The sequence below is a fragment of the Plasmodium chabaudi genome, assembly GCF_900002335.3.
Source record: "Plasmodium chabaudi chabaudi strain AS genome assembly, chromosome: 13".
Lineage (NCBI taxonomy): Eukaryota > Apicomplexa > Aconoidasida > Haemosporida > Plasmodiidae > Plasmodium > Plasmodium chabaudi.
This window is the reverse complement of record NC_030113.2, coordinates 895,497-913,320: the sequence shown is the minus strand read 5'-3', so window position 1 is coordinate 913,320 and position 17,824 is coordinate 895,497. Positions and strand designations below refer to the sequence as shown.

Below are 17,824 nucleotides of genomic sequence, written 5' to 3'. Positions count from 1 at the left end.
AAATGAAGTGTACATAATGTAAATCACTTCATTTACCTATATATATATTACAAGTTGTTCTACTTACAGTTTTATTACTTGAGGTGTAAGTCTATGCAAATATGAAGCATAATTAAAACGGTACTATAGCATTTGTTTTTTCTAAGTTGAATTTTCATTTATTATGGTAAATTTTGTTCTAAAAATATGTTCTTATATTTGAACTTTTGTTTTTTTATGTATAAGTAGTTATTTCGTTTCTTTAGTAGCAGAGCTACATAATTGAAATAAAATATGTTTGAAACTTTTAAATACAATTTGTTACTTTTTTCACATTAATAACATAATTGACTATCGAAAATAAAAAATCGGCATTAAGCCAATTGACATGCATAAATATGTATATATGCATGTACACTAAATATTACGTAAAAAATAAAACAATGATTGATTAAAAATTCATCAAATCATCAGCGTATGAAATGGGGGTTGATAATTCGCTTCTTCCTTTTTTTTGCATCTTCATAGGTGACATTCCTGGCATTATGTCAGAAATAGACTCATCGTCATCTTCATCATGTTCATCAAAATAGTTCATTTTCATTTTGGTTTCTGATATGATAGATATGTCATCATTATCTTCAGGATTGTTATTATTTAATGAACTGTTTAAAGAATGATCTATTGATTCTTTAGGCAATTCATTTGGATGTATATTTTTGCCTCCATTATTATTTATGGTTTTTCCATTTTCTTTTTTCATAATTGGTTGTAATTTTGTTAACTTAGTAGTTCTCTTAGGTTTTGGACTGGATTCTATTTCATAAATATGTTTATTAATTTGTTTGTTACTATTTTCATTGCCTTTATCTATAATACTTACATCATTATCTTCTTCGTCTTCATTGTGATTTATATAATCATTTATGTGGATGTCAGATGTTGTTTTTTCATTGTCTGAGATATATTTTTCCTCACCATTTTGTTGATTATTATTTCTGAGCTTAGTCGTTTTCTCGTTTTCTTTGTGTTTTGTATTAGCAGATATATCCTGCGAACCTTTCTTAGTTTTGATAATATGATCTTGCTGACTTGTGGTAGAATTATTTGGAAGATTTTTTCTTATATTCATATGTATTGTTTCATTAAGATTCATAAAAGAATTTTCATAATTGATATCTTTAAATTCATCATTTAGTTTTTTCTTTTTATTTATAACAAGTAGCATGTGCTCAAAAATACTATTTTCAAATTTGATGTCTGTATTATTAGATATATTATAAGATTGTATTAAGCCCAAGATTTGTTTTTTTAAATAATTAATTTGATATTCTGTTAAGTTCAACTTTTGAGCATATGGTAGTATATATTTAATAAAAGTATTTTGATTTTTTAAATTTAAAGCACAATTAACACATGAATGTATAAATTTACATAAAGGCAATTTTTGTTTATCCACAATTTTAACACCTAAACGGCTAGCTATGGATGCACTAAATAATAAGAGATCTTTTTCTTCTAATGCATTATTTATATATGCTGTGTATAATCCTATTAATGCACACAATAATACTTCATAAAATATATTTATATTATATTTTTTTAGCTTGTTATGGAAAGTTAATGCTATGGATGATAGTCCTTTATTTTTAACATTAAGATGTATTAACAATAAAACACCTAAACAACTATTATAAATATTAATGTTATTTGAATTTAATATAAATTGTGCTATTATTAAAGTCATGTGCATATATTGCATTTCTAATATACTTGGATTATTACTCAATTCATCTTTATTATATATTTTACACATATCTACAATATATGTGTATGTATTAATAGGAAAGAATACACCTATATCAATTGATAAAAATGAATTAACAAAATTATAATTATCATTATTTATATTTTCTACATTTTTAAATAATTCTGTAACAAAATTAAAAAGTGCATTATCTTCTTTGTAAACATATCTTGATACGTTTTTATATTTATTAATTTCCTCATTTATGTTTGTAAATTTTTCTACAAATTCAAATAATCCTTCTTCATTTCCATTTTCAATATTATTTAAAATAGTATCAACATGATTTGTGTAATACATTTCATCATATATTTCAACTCCTTTCTCCGCTTCTTCTTTATTTAATATATTTAATACTAATTCTAGTGTTTTATATTTTTTTAAATCATTAATAGAATATAACAATACGTTGTCTAATTGTGCAACATTCATAAGATTTAAAAATGTTCCATATTTCAATACAGTATTATTTGAATGTTTTATTAAAAGTATTAATAATAAATTTAGTTCATCTCTTAATGATATTATATTATCATATATATAATTTGTTTCGATAAATATATTTTTTAATATATTTATTTTTTTCTCATTAAGATTTTTTAACTTTTTAAAATCATCCATATTTACATTTGTCTCTTCTTTCTTCTTTCCTTCTTGATCAAAATTTTTATCGACACCATCTTCACCATCTTTTTTTTCTTCTTCATTTTTTGTTTCATTATTTTTTCCATTATTCATCTCAGTTTTATCCTGAAAATTGCTATTCCCTAAATTTCCATCTGTCTCTGCTTGCCCATTTTTATTGTCATTATTTTCTTCCGTTTTTAAAAAGAATTTGTATAAGTAATTAAAAAAGTATCTCTTTTTACATAAATGATAAATATAGTTTTCATATATAATGTATATTTGATCGATGCAAAGTAGAATTAGTCGAGAAGATGGAGTATTAGGAAGAGTATTTTCATCATCATAATAATATATTGAATTTATTTTGGTTTTTATAATATAAAAACATATTTCTATTACCGCATTTGCATGTATACACGCATCAGGGCTATAATATAAGTTGTGTATATTATGCTTATAAGGAAAATTACCATCTTTATTATTGATACTAACTTTGTCCATTCCTTTTTTATTGTTTGCAAAATTTATATCATTTTTTCTACCATTTTTATTACTATTGTTAAGGTTATTTTTTTTTGATTTTTTTTTTGCAAATTTTTTCTTTTTTCTTCTTCTTTCTTTGTTTGAATTTGTGTGTTCGCCATCATAATCTGAATCATTTTCATTATCCTCATTTTCTTCTCCAGTTTGTTCCTCACCTTCTTCATCATCCCCATCGTCATCTCCGTCGTCCTTTTCTTCGTTTTCTTCGCTTTCTTCATATTGATCTTCATCCATTTCTCCTTCCCTTTGGCTAAGATCCGGTTGTAAAAAATATTGGTCATAATATGTCATTTCATTTTCATCAAATATATCACTTAAAAAAACATTGTCTTTAAATATGGCTTGGCATTTTTCATTTACAATAAATTTAAAAAAATCATATTCTATAACATGTTTAATGTCTTTATCAATTTTTTTTTTTATTGCATCATTTTTTTTTTGGTGATAATTAGACAAGTCATTATTTATATAATTAAAGCATATTGTATATATATGTATCAGATTGGTAATATTAATAACAATATCATTTTCAATAGACTCAACAATATGTTTTTCCTTATGTACTAAATTTTCACTAACTATAGTTACCTTATTATTTTTTTTATTTTGTATATACCCCTCTTCTTCATCACATTCAATTTCGGCATTGTAATTATTTCTGTAATATATAAAGGCATCAATAAAATTATTAAAATAAGTATAGTATAAATCAAAAAGTAAATCTGCTGGTAATAGGTTATTATCATTCTTTAAAAATGGATTTAAAGACAAAAATAACGATATTATATTTATTGTATATTTTGAAGAATAATATGGTAACTTAAAATTTTTTAATAGATAAAACAAATATTCATATGTTTCTTTTAAATATGTAAAAATATTATTAAAAAAATAGTTGACATTACTATTTATATCATTTTTAAAATATTCCAAAATTGTTGAGGTAAAATTATATATATTATTCTTCTCTTTGCTTTTATATATATGTTTACATTCATTTAATGCATGCTTTAATATTTTTAATATTAGTAATAAATGCTCTTGGTTAGTTTGATGCATCTTTATAAGTATTTTACTATTCTTTATTATATTAAATGTGTATATGATCATTCTTTTAATCATATTTATATCATTATTTAATTTTCTATTATGGGAGCTACTTTCTTCGAACTTATTACCACTATTGCTTATTGAATTGGAGTATTTTTTATTTTTATTTTTCTCTAATTCCATTATATCATTTTGAAGATTTCTATATGATGACTCACATATATGAAGAAGGCACTTCTTTAGGTCTTTATCGGTGCTATTATTTGAATCCTCTTCGGGAGGATCATCAAAATCATCGCTTTTATTATCATTTTCAATTTCTTCAGCTTCACCAGTTATGTCTGTTCTCTTTAGCTGATTATTGCCTTTATCATTGGCATTTCTCTTTTTCGTCATCTTAATATAATTCATAAAAGACATATCACTTTCACATAATAATTCAATTATTATATCGATAGATGATACAGAATCGATTTTATCTCGGATTCCTTTGATAAATTTATTAACAAGTGTATACAATTTCATATTTTCATTATAGTTAGTAAGATAATCAAAATAATGCACAAAATTTTTAACAGTTGGTATATTTTTATTTAAATATTTTGTTATACATGCTAAATTATGTTTATCTATTTCAGTATTAGTTTCATTTTGTCCAATATCAAAATAGGTGTTTTTTTTTTTAATATTTTCTTTAATTTTACTTTTCAATTGTGATTCATATATTAAACTTGTTATAATGCTAGATATTTTTTCATTATTATTAAACCATATTAAGTTGTTGACAATTTTTTTCTCTCTTTTCGAAAGAATGCTTACATTTTGATCTTTACCATTTTCATTGTCTTTTCCATTACTCATATCACTTTCCTCAGATGAACCAGAGTTATCTCCACTCTTATTATTAGAACTATTATTTATTCCTTTTGATTTCTTTTTAAAATTTTGTAACTCTTGTTTGTCAATCTTCATCTTACTCATTTGTAATATCAATTCAAAGGTTTTCATTCGAACATTATGATCATTATCAAAAATTAAATTTAATACTTTTTTTTTACATAAATGTATTAGTTCAACAATTTTAAAATTATTATTTGAATTTATATTATAATAATTACAAAGATAAATTAAAACATTTAAAGAAGCTATTTTTATTTTGCTATCTTTATCATATAATATCCATATCAATAATTTTGTAAATTTGCGATTTGTAAAATATATTGGTAATATTTCTAAATATTTATAATAATATTCTAATGTTAATACTCTTATATCTACAAAAACATCTCTTATTTTATTTTTATATAAAATATTATATGTACACAATAAGAAATTATTTAACACAGTTAAGTTTTGTCTGTCTTCTTTGATATCATTAATTAATTGACTTATAATTAAATTACGATCTAAAATAGCACGATTTTCATCAGCAAATTCACTTTTATCATTAAAATTTATCAAATCCTCTATGTCTACATCGTTTATTACTATTGTATTATTTCGTCTTCTATTACTTTTGTCACCCCGATCCATATTTATCAAATTATTTGTAGTTCTCTCCCTTATATATTCAGATAAAAGTTGCTTTCTAGATTGTTTTTCGTGGTTATTAATGTAATTTATTTTTTTACACAATCCTAATAATAATGAAAAACTAGCAAGAGAAGCAGTAAATCGGATTTTTCTATATTTACTAACATTTAATGAAAATACCCATATGCATATATATAAAATATCGTTTATATGATTATCTTCAAAATGAAATGCAAAATCTGAAAAAAATTTACTAAAAGCTTTGTATGATCTATTATTTTCATTTTTACTTTTTATTAATGCATCATTTTCTAAACTCTCATTTAAATATTGTTCTAATTTTTCACATTTAAATGTGCAAATCTTTTCAAGACTATTTTCATCTTTAATTATTTCATCTATGTTTGTGACTTTGTTACATGATCTGGCTGTGGAAGGTGCAACTAATTCATTAAATCGAGAAGGATATGCTGAAGCATTATTATTACTAGGCAGTAATAATGTTCCCCTTATGTTATTATTACCAACATCAGTACCTGCACCATCCTCATATATATATACTTGCTTGTCTATATAATCTATTATATCCATTGTCCATGTAACACTTTCATTTCCTGAGCATTCAGCTAAAAAGTTTAAAAAAAATGTTGGTACTTTAATTTTTTCATCACGCTCGTCTCTATTAAATAAGCTATAATATATATCTTCAATGATTTCATGAAAATTTTTAGGATTTTTTTTTATTTTTTCATATAAATTAAAATCTTCGAAATTTTTAATTATATGTTTTTTTTTATTATTTACGCTAATAATTGATTTGTTATTATTATCATTATTATTGTGCTTGACTTTTTTCGATGTTTTGAATTTTTCATTTGTATACTCATCATCACTTTCTTCGCTTGATTTGTCACTATTACTTGATTCGATATAAACACTTTTTCTTTTTTTTGATGTTATTTCAGCTAGTCTACGGTGTATAATACTGGTTGATATTCTTTTATTTTTGTCAAGCTTGCTACTTTTTTTAAAGATGTCAAAATCGTCATCATCCATATCTATATTTAATTTATCAATGTAACTTACATTTTTTGAAACATATACTCTAGGAGTGCTACTTATTCTATTTTGAACATCGTCAGTTCTTTTAGAAGTTTTATTTGTTCGATTCGAAGCATCTTTTGATCCTCTCGAATTTTTACTCTTTATCTTAGCAATATCATCAGAAGAATCTTCCGTATTTTGCTCATCACTACTTTTATATAAAACTATTGTTTTGTCTTTGTTTTTTGGGCTTTCATTATTATCACTTTTTTTTTTATTTTTTCCATTTTTTTTACTTTTTTTATTTTTTGTGTTTCCTTCATCCTCTTCTCTATCTTCTAATAATTTATCAATATCATCTTCGTCATCATCACCTTTATCTGATTCATTTACACTATAACTACTTTCATCGGCAGAATAATTTATATCACTACTATTTGAATAGGCATTAGTTTTATTTGAACTTCTTTTCTTTTTTCTTTCTTTTTTTTTATTTGCTAAACTATCGTCGCTCGATTCATCACTTAAGTAATAATTTATTTTTTTATTTGGGTCAAAATTTTGGCTTATTCGCGTTGATCTTCTTAAAACTGTCTGATTATCCATTTTTCAAAGAGCAAATATGGTCATTAAAATGGCAAAAAAGAAAATCAAACGCGTTAAAATATAAGACCATATAATTATATAAATATATGTATGGTGTAAATAATGTTATGCGGTGTAATGACGTGTGTAATAAAATGATTCAATAAAATTTATACACAAGTAATGTTATATGCACACACACATCCCAATATAAACAGGCAAATATATATATGTATATCTTATTATATGATTCTATATATACACATATATATATATCCCTAAATTAATGTAAATGTGTTTAGCATATTGATAAACAAACACGTTAAAAAAAATTGTTATTTTTTTGGAAATTATTTTTTTCTGTTTTCATTTAAAATGGTACAAAAACATTTGAATTATCTTACTTCGTTTTCGTATTCATATTTAATTTATGTTTTCTTATAAACATAATAATATTTATAAAATATTCTTTGTTGAGCATACAATGTATACATTATGAATATACATATATATTTTTTTTGAGGGGCGTAAAGAATAATTATCTAAAGGACGAATTGTACATTATGAAAAAATTAAAGAAAAAATGAAAACAATATAGAGATACATAAATGTAAAATAAAAATATATATAAATGTAATAAAATAATAATAATAAAATAAAAAAAAATAAAAAATATAACTTTGTTCCAGTTTTATACACATGAAAAAAAAAATTGTGTAAATCTCAAATGGTATAAACCGTATGTAAGGCTTTTACAAATTGAGTATGCTAAAATGAATATGTTTAAGAATAGTAATAATGGTTACATTACTATTGTTCATATACTATTATCAAAATATGCTAATAAAGGTAATAATATAGATTTATTAAAATGAAAATACAAAAAAGTGTATGTATTCATAAAACAATAAGAGAAAATCAAAATTTACGAAGTGGTCTTAATTTAATTAATATCATAAAATAGCATTGCACATTTCTGTTGTCAATGCTTTTAATAAATTATATTTATTCCGTCATCACAATTTCCATATCTTATATTTGTTTCGCAATATTTTTCTCGTGAGATATTTTATTTTTTTGTATTAAAATATATTAAACAAATTACATGAGACACAATTTTATTACATAAAATTAGTTTACTCCTTAAAAAAAATATACATTTATAGTTTTATAATTTTTTCCCCATATTTTCAATAGAATATTATTATATGCAACATTTTTTTATCTTTTAATAGTAATTGTGTATATACATCATAAAATGTGTAATTTAAAAATAGGGTTAAAATGCATATCACAATGCACAATATAAATATATGCATAATACATTTCTTTTAATTATCTATTAATTATTAAATCTTATAACACTATAAAACTAAATAATTATTACTCTTTAAATATATTCATATCTTTAAAAATTTACAAAAAAAACGAAAAAATTATAAATTAATACATACGGTTAAATTTATAATGTATTAATATAGCAAGAAGGGGGAAATGATGGAAAAAAAGACAGTAATAAAATAAAATATTGTAGAGACTTAATTTTTGCTCGTCTAATGAATATTTCATTCTATTCTTTTTAATATAAAGGTATTATTGTCGAAGGACTCAATTTATAGTTCATAAAAAAATATAAATAAAACATTTTAATAACAAAAAATAGAAAGGATAGTATTAAAATAAGAGTACTCCTAACTTATTTATTAATGTGGAAAAAGTACTGTAGAGGATGATTAATTAAATTATGTGTGTATAGGCACGCTATTATTAGCATATGTAAATATATATAGTTCCTTTTATGTAATATTTAATGATTTTATTTTTATAATAAAATAGGCATAAAACAAAAGTAATAATTTTCCTTTCATTTAAATATGAAAGGAGGAGGAGGGAAATTAACAAAATAAGTAGACACACAAGTAATCATACATATAAATATTTTTACCTCGATATAATCGCTGTTTAAAAAAGTTATTTAATAAATACTATGAAAAAATATTAAGTTTGAGAAATTATCGTTGTTTGTATTATTATTTGTGTTTTCGTTTCTTTGAATATTTTTTCATTATTACTTGTTAGCTATTTCATCAATTTTATTGTTCTTTCATCTCTGCTTCTAATGAATATGGAACAAAAAAAAAGTAGTGAGTCGCCTTCATTTAGTGAAAGGATGAGCTTCAATAATAAATCGTTTTTAGACTTAAGTAACTATAGTAAAGCTAATTATAAAAAGCAAAATTCAATAAACAATACAAGTGAGATATGCGAATATTTTACCTGTATAACCAACAACCAAAAAGATATAAGTAAAAAATATGAACAACTATTTTCATTGATTAAAAAGTTTGGGAAAGAAATTAAGTATTTGCTCGACAGAAATGATGAATATAATAATATTCTAATAGATACAAAAGAATATATAAAAAAAATAAAATCTAAATTAAGTGACTCGTCTTGCAATGAATTCGAAAATGTTGGTAAGATGCCAAAGAAATTAAAAAATAAATGAACTTCCCAAAAATAGTGTGTGCGCAAAATAATGAGAATGTAGATGTAAAATAAAATAATGCATAGACAATATTATAGGCATATATAAAGTACAATCACACAGTTTAGCGATAGCATAAGCATTTAAACAAATGCATTTTATTAGTTAGCATAAAAAAAATTGTTATCGCATTTTAATAAAACAGGTATTTTTAATTTATATCGAGGTATATAAATCAAAAAATATCGAGCTAGCCAATTAAGCATCACGTATATATGCATGTATTCATAGCTACATAATATCTTTCTCTTTTTCAGAAAGGAAATTATTTGATGATAGGAATAATGTTGATGTAATAGGGCAAATTATAGTATACTTCTTCGAAGAATTGCAATATTACAATAAGAATTCTTTTGAATGCAATCAAAAAATTAATGATATAAGAAAAAGCATAGGAAGCAAAGATGAGTGTACAAAACTGGAAAGACAATTAACTTTAAAAAATGATGAATTAAAGAAGGAAATAATAGATAATATGAATTCTTTGAAAGAAAATCATGATTTGAAATTAAAACTTAACGATGAACGAAATATGTTTAAAAAAGACTTAAAGTATATGAATTTGAAAATTCTGTATATTATTTTAAAATTTTTAGTTCGCGACAAAATGCATAATACAAAAAAAAACATTTTTTTTATATGGCTAAATATAATAAGACGAAGAAGAGAAGCAAAAATTAAAATAATAAACATTTTTTGTAAAAACCAAAATCAATTATTATTATGTTGTTTTAACAAATTAAAGGCACAATGTTTTGAGAAATATCTAATAGATAAAATTAGTTCCATGATGCTAAATGGATATAGAAATAATGGTACGAGTTCTAATAACAACTACCACAACAGTAATATAAATCCGAACATTAATAGTGGTATAAATGGTGCCAATATATATAGCAATAATAAACTTGATAGTAAAGCTCGATATTATGCTGATAAAAATAGTTCAAAAGACAGAAAAGGTAGTCTCTTTTCCAATTTGAATAGCCATAATAAAATGAAAAGCAACAATATATCATTAATTAGCAATGATAATGATTATGATAATATGGAAAAAAAAAGTGAATCATCATTTTATCAAGATAAAAAAAATAGCCAAGCAACTCGAAAAAGTGATTTAGTAAATTTGTATGATACCGCGGATGGTAGTAGAATACATTCGAATGATGGAAGAAAAAAAAAAGATACAATAGAATTATATAATGATGATAATGAAAATAATAATTACGAAAAATCTATGTCCTTATTTGATAATTACACTAAGCACCCAAATTATAACATTGAAAAATTGTATGAAAATTTTCAAAATGAAATCAATGAAAAAGCGGATCAAAAAAATGTAGATATACTAAATCAAACGATAAAAAAATTGAATCATAAAATTAATGATATATTAGCTGCGCTAGACAAGCAAAAAAAAATAAACGAACGTTTAAGTAAAAATATAGCAGAACATGATAGGTCTTATTCAAATTATAAAAACACAACAAACTATAAATTATCACAAGAGCACCTAAAAGGTTTAAATATTGATAACAATGAATCATCAAATTTGCTCTCAGAAAAAACGTTAAGTGAATATTTGACGAATAAAAATATCAGTTCAAGAAATGAAAGTGCAAATAATGATAACAGGAAAAATACAAGCAATAATAAAAAAAAACAAAATTATGATAATGATTATGATATTAATAATAACAATGGTAATCGAAAAAACAAAATAGAAAATATGTCTCATAAAACCACATATGATAATATTGATAAATGGAACGATAATAATAAAAAATATTCCAAAAACAATTCTATGGATACATCAATTAATAATAGTAACCTGTTGTACCCAAAGGAATACAAATCTAACACTCGTCGAACTTCACGAATGAAAAATCACCACCTTGCTAGTAACGATAATATTTCTGAAAATAAGCATACCCATAGTAATAACCGAACTACTAGCCATCATCATAAAAATAATCAAAAAATATCTTTTATAGAAAATAGCAATGATAGTGCTAACACAGCATCAGACATAAAACTGATTTTAAGAACTGGTGGAGGGTTTCGAAAATTAAGTGAACATGATCAAAAGCATTATATTGAAAAATTAAATTATTTGAATGATAACAATTTATTAGGTTATGAAACCAATTTAAATATTAAAATAAAAGGACACCCATTTATGCGTAATGCACATAATAACCATCACGACACCAAAAAGGAAAAAAGACATAGATCTCTCTCAAAGTTTTATAACATGCATTAAAAATACACTAAAATTTATACAATTAAGAAGGACCTCTCTTATTCTATTCAATTTCCTCAAATGTAAAATTGGATACCAAAAAGAAATTGTCATACAACAACGTATGAACGTTCTTGGTTATAATTCGTTTTTATTGACTAGCAATTGCAATTTTTAAATAGCACACTCGTTCATTTATTCTCATACTCATTTACCCATTTAATTTTTTTTTCCTTTTTTTATCATTATATTATAATTTATTTCATAAAATTTTCATATTTCATGCATATTACACGTGTGATGTTCATGTTGTAATAACTTCATTCTTATATATTAGCGTTATTAATTTTTTTTTACATTTACAGTTGTATTATATGAATATATAAACACAGGAATTTATGCATGCACGTATACACGTATTTATAATTTATTCGCTATTTATGATTATTCATTTTAATGCAATTGGTTCTATGGCATATTTTCCACATAATTTTATAAAATAACACAAATAGAATAATTCAATCAATGAAATATATGAATGATATAAAAAAATAAACAAAAAAAAGTAAAAAAATAAAGGTGCATATTTAAACATTAAAATTATTTATAATAAAAATGTCAGCAATATTTTTTTTGTTTTGGGGCGAAGGAAAAGACGTTATACAACATTTCAAGTGAAATGTTTTTTATCGCAAATATAGTAAAAATTAAAAAAAAACATGTTTTTTATATTTTAAAAAATTTGCAAATATATTAATGATAATATATACTTGCAAAGAATAAATTAAAGTGATAATTGTAATTATATGTATATAGCGCAGCATGGTTGCTTTTGCAACACACAAAAAGTTTTATTTAATATATAAAATAACATAAACATTTGGATCCTTTGTAATGTTAATATTTAAATATGTACAAAAGTTTTGAAGATAATAAAGAATAAATTTTGTAGTTATAAAAGGAAAACAAAAACACATTATTTGTTTTTTACTTACCTTTTTAATTACAACATGCTATATTTAGTCAGTATATATATCCCCTTAGTATTCCTATAAAATATATGCATGTATCACATTTTTTAAATTAAATATATATACAATAAAAAAATGAAGGTTGGAGAAAAAGATATGAAATATGAAGATGGGAAACTTTATGTCATCTACGATAATATTTATGACGCATATTTAAAGGAAAATCGAAAGGATTATTTTACAAGAATATTGAGATTTCCAAACCCGTCTATATTAATAATAAAAGCATTATGTAAACTTTATAATATAACAGACAAAGTAGAGTACGTTTCTTGTGATTCGAATTATGAAGTAATAAAAACACACAGCTATTTTAATGGGGAGAAAAAAAGTGTTTATGAAACTTTGCATATTATATATGCAATAAGTAAGGAAACGAAACCAAGCACATTACAAAATAATCCCAAAGATAATAATGCATCCCAAAAATTGGATGCCACCCAAAATGATATAAACTTGAGAATATATTACATTTTAAACGAATTTAATGAAGTCTATGAATATTTTTTATTTCTTTGTAAACAAATTTATGATAATTATACTTATAATTTTTTTGTAAATAGTAATTACAATATAATAAAAGGATATATAAAATTACAGTATATAAAAAGTTATGTGTCTAAAAAATTTAATAATGTTTCCTTTGAAACAATTTTAAATAAATTTATTAAATTGTTAAAATTGTTTAATAAGTTAGAACAAAATTGTATGCAAATAGACTGTGTTGTTTTTTATGTATACTTTTATGCATTTTTAAATATTCCCATCCATCTATGTCCTTGGAATTGTGATAATAATTTAAATGATACGTTATACAGAAAAATATTAAATAATGGAAATATGAATACCATAATTGATAAAGTTAAAACGAATAAGCAAATATTTTTTTCCCATATTTTAACCGGAACAAATGATGTAGAAAACAATTATTATGAAACCTATGATTTTAATACCGCTATATTTCTCAGCAATCAAAAGAAAATTGATACACCAAAGGAAGCAGTAAAAGACGAAGGGAACAAAAAGAAAAATGAAGAAGAAAAAGAAGAGAAAAAAAAGAAAAAAAAATCAGCTCAAGCAAATACAGATAATAAAAAACCCATTGATAATGCACACAAAGATAATTCTTTTTATGAAAATACTGAGGACTATATTATTCTGAACGAATATAACACATTAAAATATATTGGTTATAATACAATGAAACAATTTTATTTGCCACATTTTTATTATTTAACAATTTTAAAAAAAAGTTATTTTATTAATATTAAAATGAAAACTATTTACAATTTTTTTAGTAATATAGCTATTCGAATAATTGATATAGACAAAAATTTCGAAAAAACATTAAATTAAAAAAGTACATAAAAAAGAAGAAAATAATAATTATACAATAAAAATGAATATATGAATAAAGTAAAAAAATAATTATTGTAAAACTAATTTTAGTATAGTTATATTTTTTAATAAAACCCGCAACTTTACACGCGACTGTATTTTTTGTTCATCTATTGGTTTATTCATTTGTTTGTTTTATTTTGTTTATTTTTTTTTACTTTTTTATTTTTCTAGTTGATTTTTTTGTATTTCTATATAACACACGGGCTGACAAATCGCTCATTCAGCCACGTTATTTTTTTTTGTTCATAAATTTCTTGTATAAGCTAAAAATAACTTACAACATCTTTTATGTAATCCTTTTTTTGGTTTTCGCTTAATGAATCAAAATATTTGATATTAATAGACCTTACATTATATCCATATAATTTTAAATGGTTAAAGATAATTTTTGAATCCCCTAACTGCATATTAATATCATTTCTAGTTGTATCCTGAGTTAACATAATAACTTGTTTTTTATTTTTGATTAAAATGTCTAATATATATGGTCCATAAATATCTACAAAAACATCGTGTTGTATATTAAATTGGTTTAAAATATTCGAAATATTTGATATAATTTTAAAAAATGAATAATTTTTTTCTTTTCTTTTTAAAAAAAAAATTTTTAAAGATTCAAGAACACAAAATTTTGGTAAATCATAATCCATCCATTTAAATTGTATCATGTGTGATAACCATAATAAACATATTTGTTGTTTTCGTTTTTCCCAAAAAGTTGTTTTTCCTATTTTTCTCCATAAAAAAGAAAATAAATATGTATTAGCATTAGTCAAATTTGATAAAACTAATGAATAAGATATATTTATAGATGTTTCTTCATCTATTTCGTCTATATAATCTTCTAAATATTTTAATGAACTTATAATACAATTATCAATATTTTCATGATGAAAATCAAAAAAAGATAGTGCCTCGATTAAGATTGAAATATCTTTTAAAGACAATATACATTCTTTTCTATTTATATATAAATAATCAAAATATTCTTTAAATAATTGTGCACTTAAAATTATACTATTTTTAAAACATAAATTCATTTTTTTAAAAGATCTCAAGATTATAAATATATCTTCATAAGAAAATTTATCAAAATTATTTTCCAATATTTTGGATATATGGAAAAATAATCTATCATGTTCTAACGAAAATACTTTATGTTTTGAAAATGCATCTGCTATCAAACTCAAATTTGATGGACTCAAATATTGTGTGTAATAATACACAATTTTTTCACTTTTTATAAAAAAATCGGGATTATAAGCATAGATGTTTTTGCATATCTCCATGCTTTTTAGAAATAATTCAGGGTTAAGAAAAATTGGGCAACAAAGCCATCCATTATCATTATTATTATCATTATCATTCATATTGTCAATATTTTTGGTAGGAGTAATTGTATTGATATAGTTTTCGTCTTTTATAATTTCATCCTCGTTTCCTCCTTCAAATATTGGCTCATTCAATTTATTTATTTGCTTGTCTGAAAAATTCACCGTGTCCTTATTCTCATAGTCATTTATGATTTCCTTTTTATCTATATTTTCTTCAGCCTCACAAGATTTGATATAAGAATCTTTTGAAGAGCAAATGTTACTATTAAAATTATGAAGTTCAGTAAGATCATTTCTCAGATTGAACGTTTTCAATACCTCATTGATATTTATCGGATAATTTATGTCATAAGTATAATTCATAAATGTATATTTTTTTATTTTGTCATAGTGTTGTTCTTGTAAAAATTTTTGATTTACATATATAAAATCATTTAATAAAATACTATTTATTAATTTATTGTATATGTCTAAATTATAGTATCCAGCCCATATATATGCATCAAAACATTTTAATAATAAATGAATAACTAAATTAATATGTGATATATTTTTTTGATTATTTTCAAATTGCTCCTTAATATATATATCAAATTTTTTTAAAGGACTATTAAAACAATTAAATAAAAGAAAGTGTTTATAATTCAGCTCTTTTAAAGATATCAAAATATGGCAAATTGATATAACATCAAAATGTTTTCTATTTTTGTATATATCGTCAATTAATAAATTAAATCTTTCATCAAGTACAATTATTTCTTCTATATTTCTTTGTTTTTCAAATTTATTTTCACTTTTTACTAATTCCTTATTATTTAATGTTTCAAATATGCTCTTGTATTTTTCTAGCGCATTTCTCTCGATGATATCAATTCCTGTTTCATCATTTAGAGGGGATATACTATTTTCATTGTCTATTTGTGTGCTTGCATTAATATTATTTTCTTCTTCATTATATTTTTCATTTGTTTGGCTATTCTCAAAAATAACACCTTTATTATTATCAAGGTGTAGATTGTCATTGGCGTCAACATATTCAGAATATTTAATAGACGACATACGGAATTCTTCTTCCATTTTTTTTTTTTTCTTATCCTCAATCACAAATCCAGATAGCATGCGTATAGCAGTTATTAAATTTTGTAAAAATAATGCTCCCCTATGTGTTACAAGAATAGATAAAATGTCTTCATAAGTTTGACATTTTAGTATCATTTTATCCATTTGAAAGCAAATATCATTTATATATATTGTCGAATTAGTTTCATCTAAAATGTTTTCTAACGAATTTATTTCACCTAATTCCTTATTTATGTGATCATCTTTATTCTTAAAATTCTTACATTCATTATTGTCATTATGGACATCGCTAGTACGATCGTTTGCCATCCCAAAATTACTATAGCACATAAAATGTGGAATAGTTATTTTCCCTCTTTTTCCAATTTTGTACTTGCCATTTTCTTTACAATATGTATTTTTATTTGATGGAATTACGTTATATATAAAATTAACACTGTCATTGTTCTCTCTTTTTAGGGAAAAAAAAAAAAACTTTTGCCTATATAACAAATTTTTTTTTTTAATCCTACATTCAAAAAATTGTAAAAGCAAATTCTTATTCATTTAAAAGCCTATATTGAAGTTTAAGATATTAATACATAATTATGGCATACTGTGTTTCATGTTTCTATAAAACATGTATTATATATATATGATTTAGTTGAAATTTTGTATTTTTTTCCCCTCTACATTATCTTCAGTGTTGGAAAATCATCCAGTATATATAATAATATATATAGAGAGAGAGAATTATATACATATAATATATAACTAGAGAATTATATGCTAAAGTTAAAGAAATTTCCCATATTCGTTGTTTATAAAATAATATGAGGCTTTATTTAATGGATCTATAAAGGGGCGTCGTTTTCCCGAAAAGTGCTAAAAATGGAAATTATCTAGTGGCTACAAATTTATTAGTACATTTACATATCGAATTATTTCATATATAAAAAATTTGTATATCAAATTGATGAACACACAAAAATCACAATATTTTATATTATTTAATCAGATTTAATAAAATTTAATATCGCA

General features: G+C 22.8%; 4 protein-coding genes across 4 annotated transcripts; 2 read left to right on the top strand and 2 right to left on the bottom strand.

The window, feature by feature from the left end:
- Window positions 1–430: 430 nt before the first annotated feature.
- PCHAS_1323500 (conserved Plasmodium protein, unknown function) lies at window positions 431–7,189 on the bottom strand (the record flags this gene model as incomplete). The annotated part of the gene is made up of 1 exon (XM_728122.2): window positions 431–7,189. One exon carries the CDS (start codon window positions 7,187–7,189, stop codon window positions 431–433), a length of 6,759 nt encoding a protein of 2,252 aa, XP_733215.2.
- A 2,098-nt stretch (window positions 7,190–9,287) lies between these two features.
- Window positions 9,288–11,979, top strand: PCHAS_1323400 (conserved Plasmodium protein, unknown function; the record flags this gene model as incomplete). Its single annotated transcript, XM_016799205.1, has 2 exons — window positions 9,288–9,645; window positions 9,974–11,979. The coding sequence occupies 2 exons, from the start codon at window positions 9,288–9,290 to the stop codon at window positions 11,977–11,979; spliced, it is 2,364 nt and encodes a 787-aa protein (XP_016654529.1).
- A 1,085-nt stretch (window positions 11,980–13,064) lies between these two features.
- Window positions 13,065–14,345, top strand: PCHAS_1323300 (conserved Plasmodium protein, unknown function; the record flags this gene model as incomplete). Its single annotated transcript, XM_731521.2, has 1 exon — window positions 13,065–14,345. One exon carries the CDS (start codon window positions 13,065–13,067, stop codon window positions 14,343–14,345), a length of 1,281 nt encoding a protein of 426 aa, XP_736614.2.
- Window positions 14,346–14,653: 308 nt separating this feature from the next.
- Window positions 14,654–17,350, bottom strand: PCHAS_1323200 (conserved Plasmodium protein, unknown function; the record flags this gene model as incomplete). Its single annotated transcript, XM_736581.2, has 1 exon — window positions 14,654–17,350. One exon carries the CDS (start codon window positions 17,348–17,350, stop codon window positions 14,654–14,656), a length of 2,697 nt encoding a protein of 898 aa, XP_741674.2.
- Window positions 17,351–17,824: the final 474 nt, after the last annotated feature.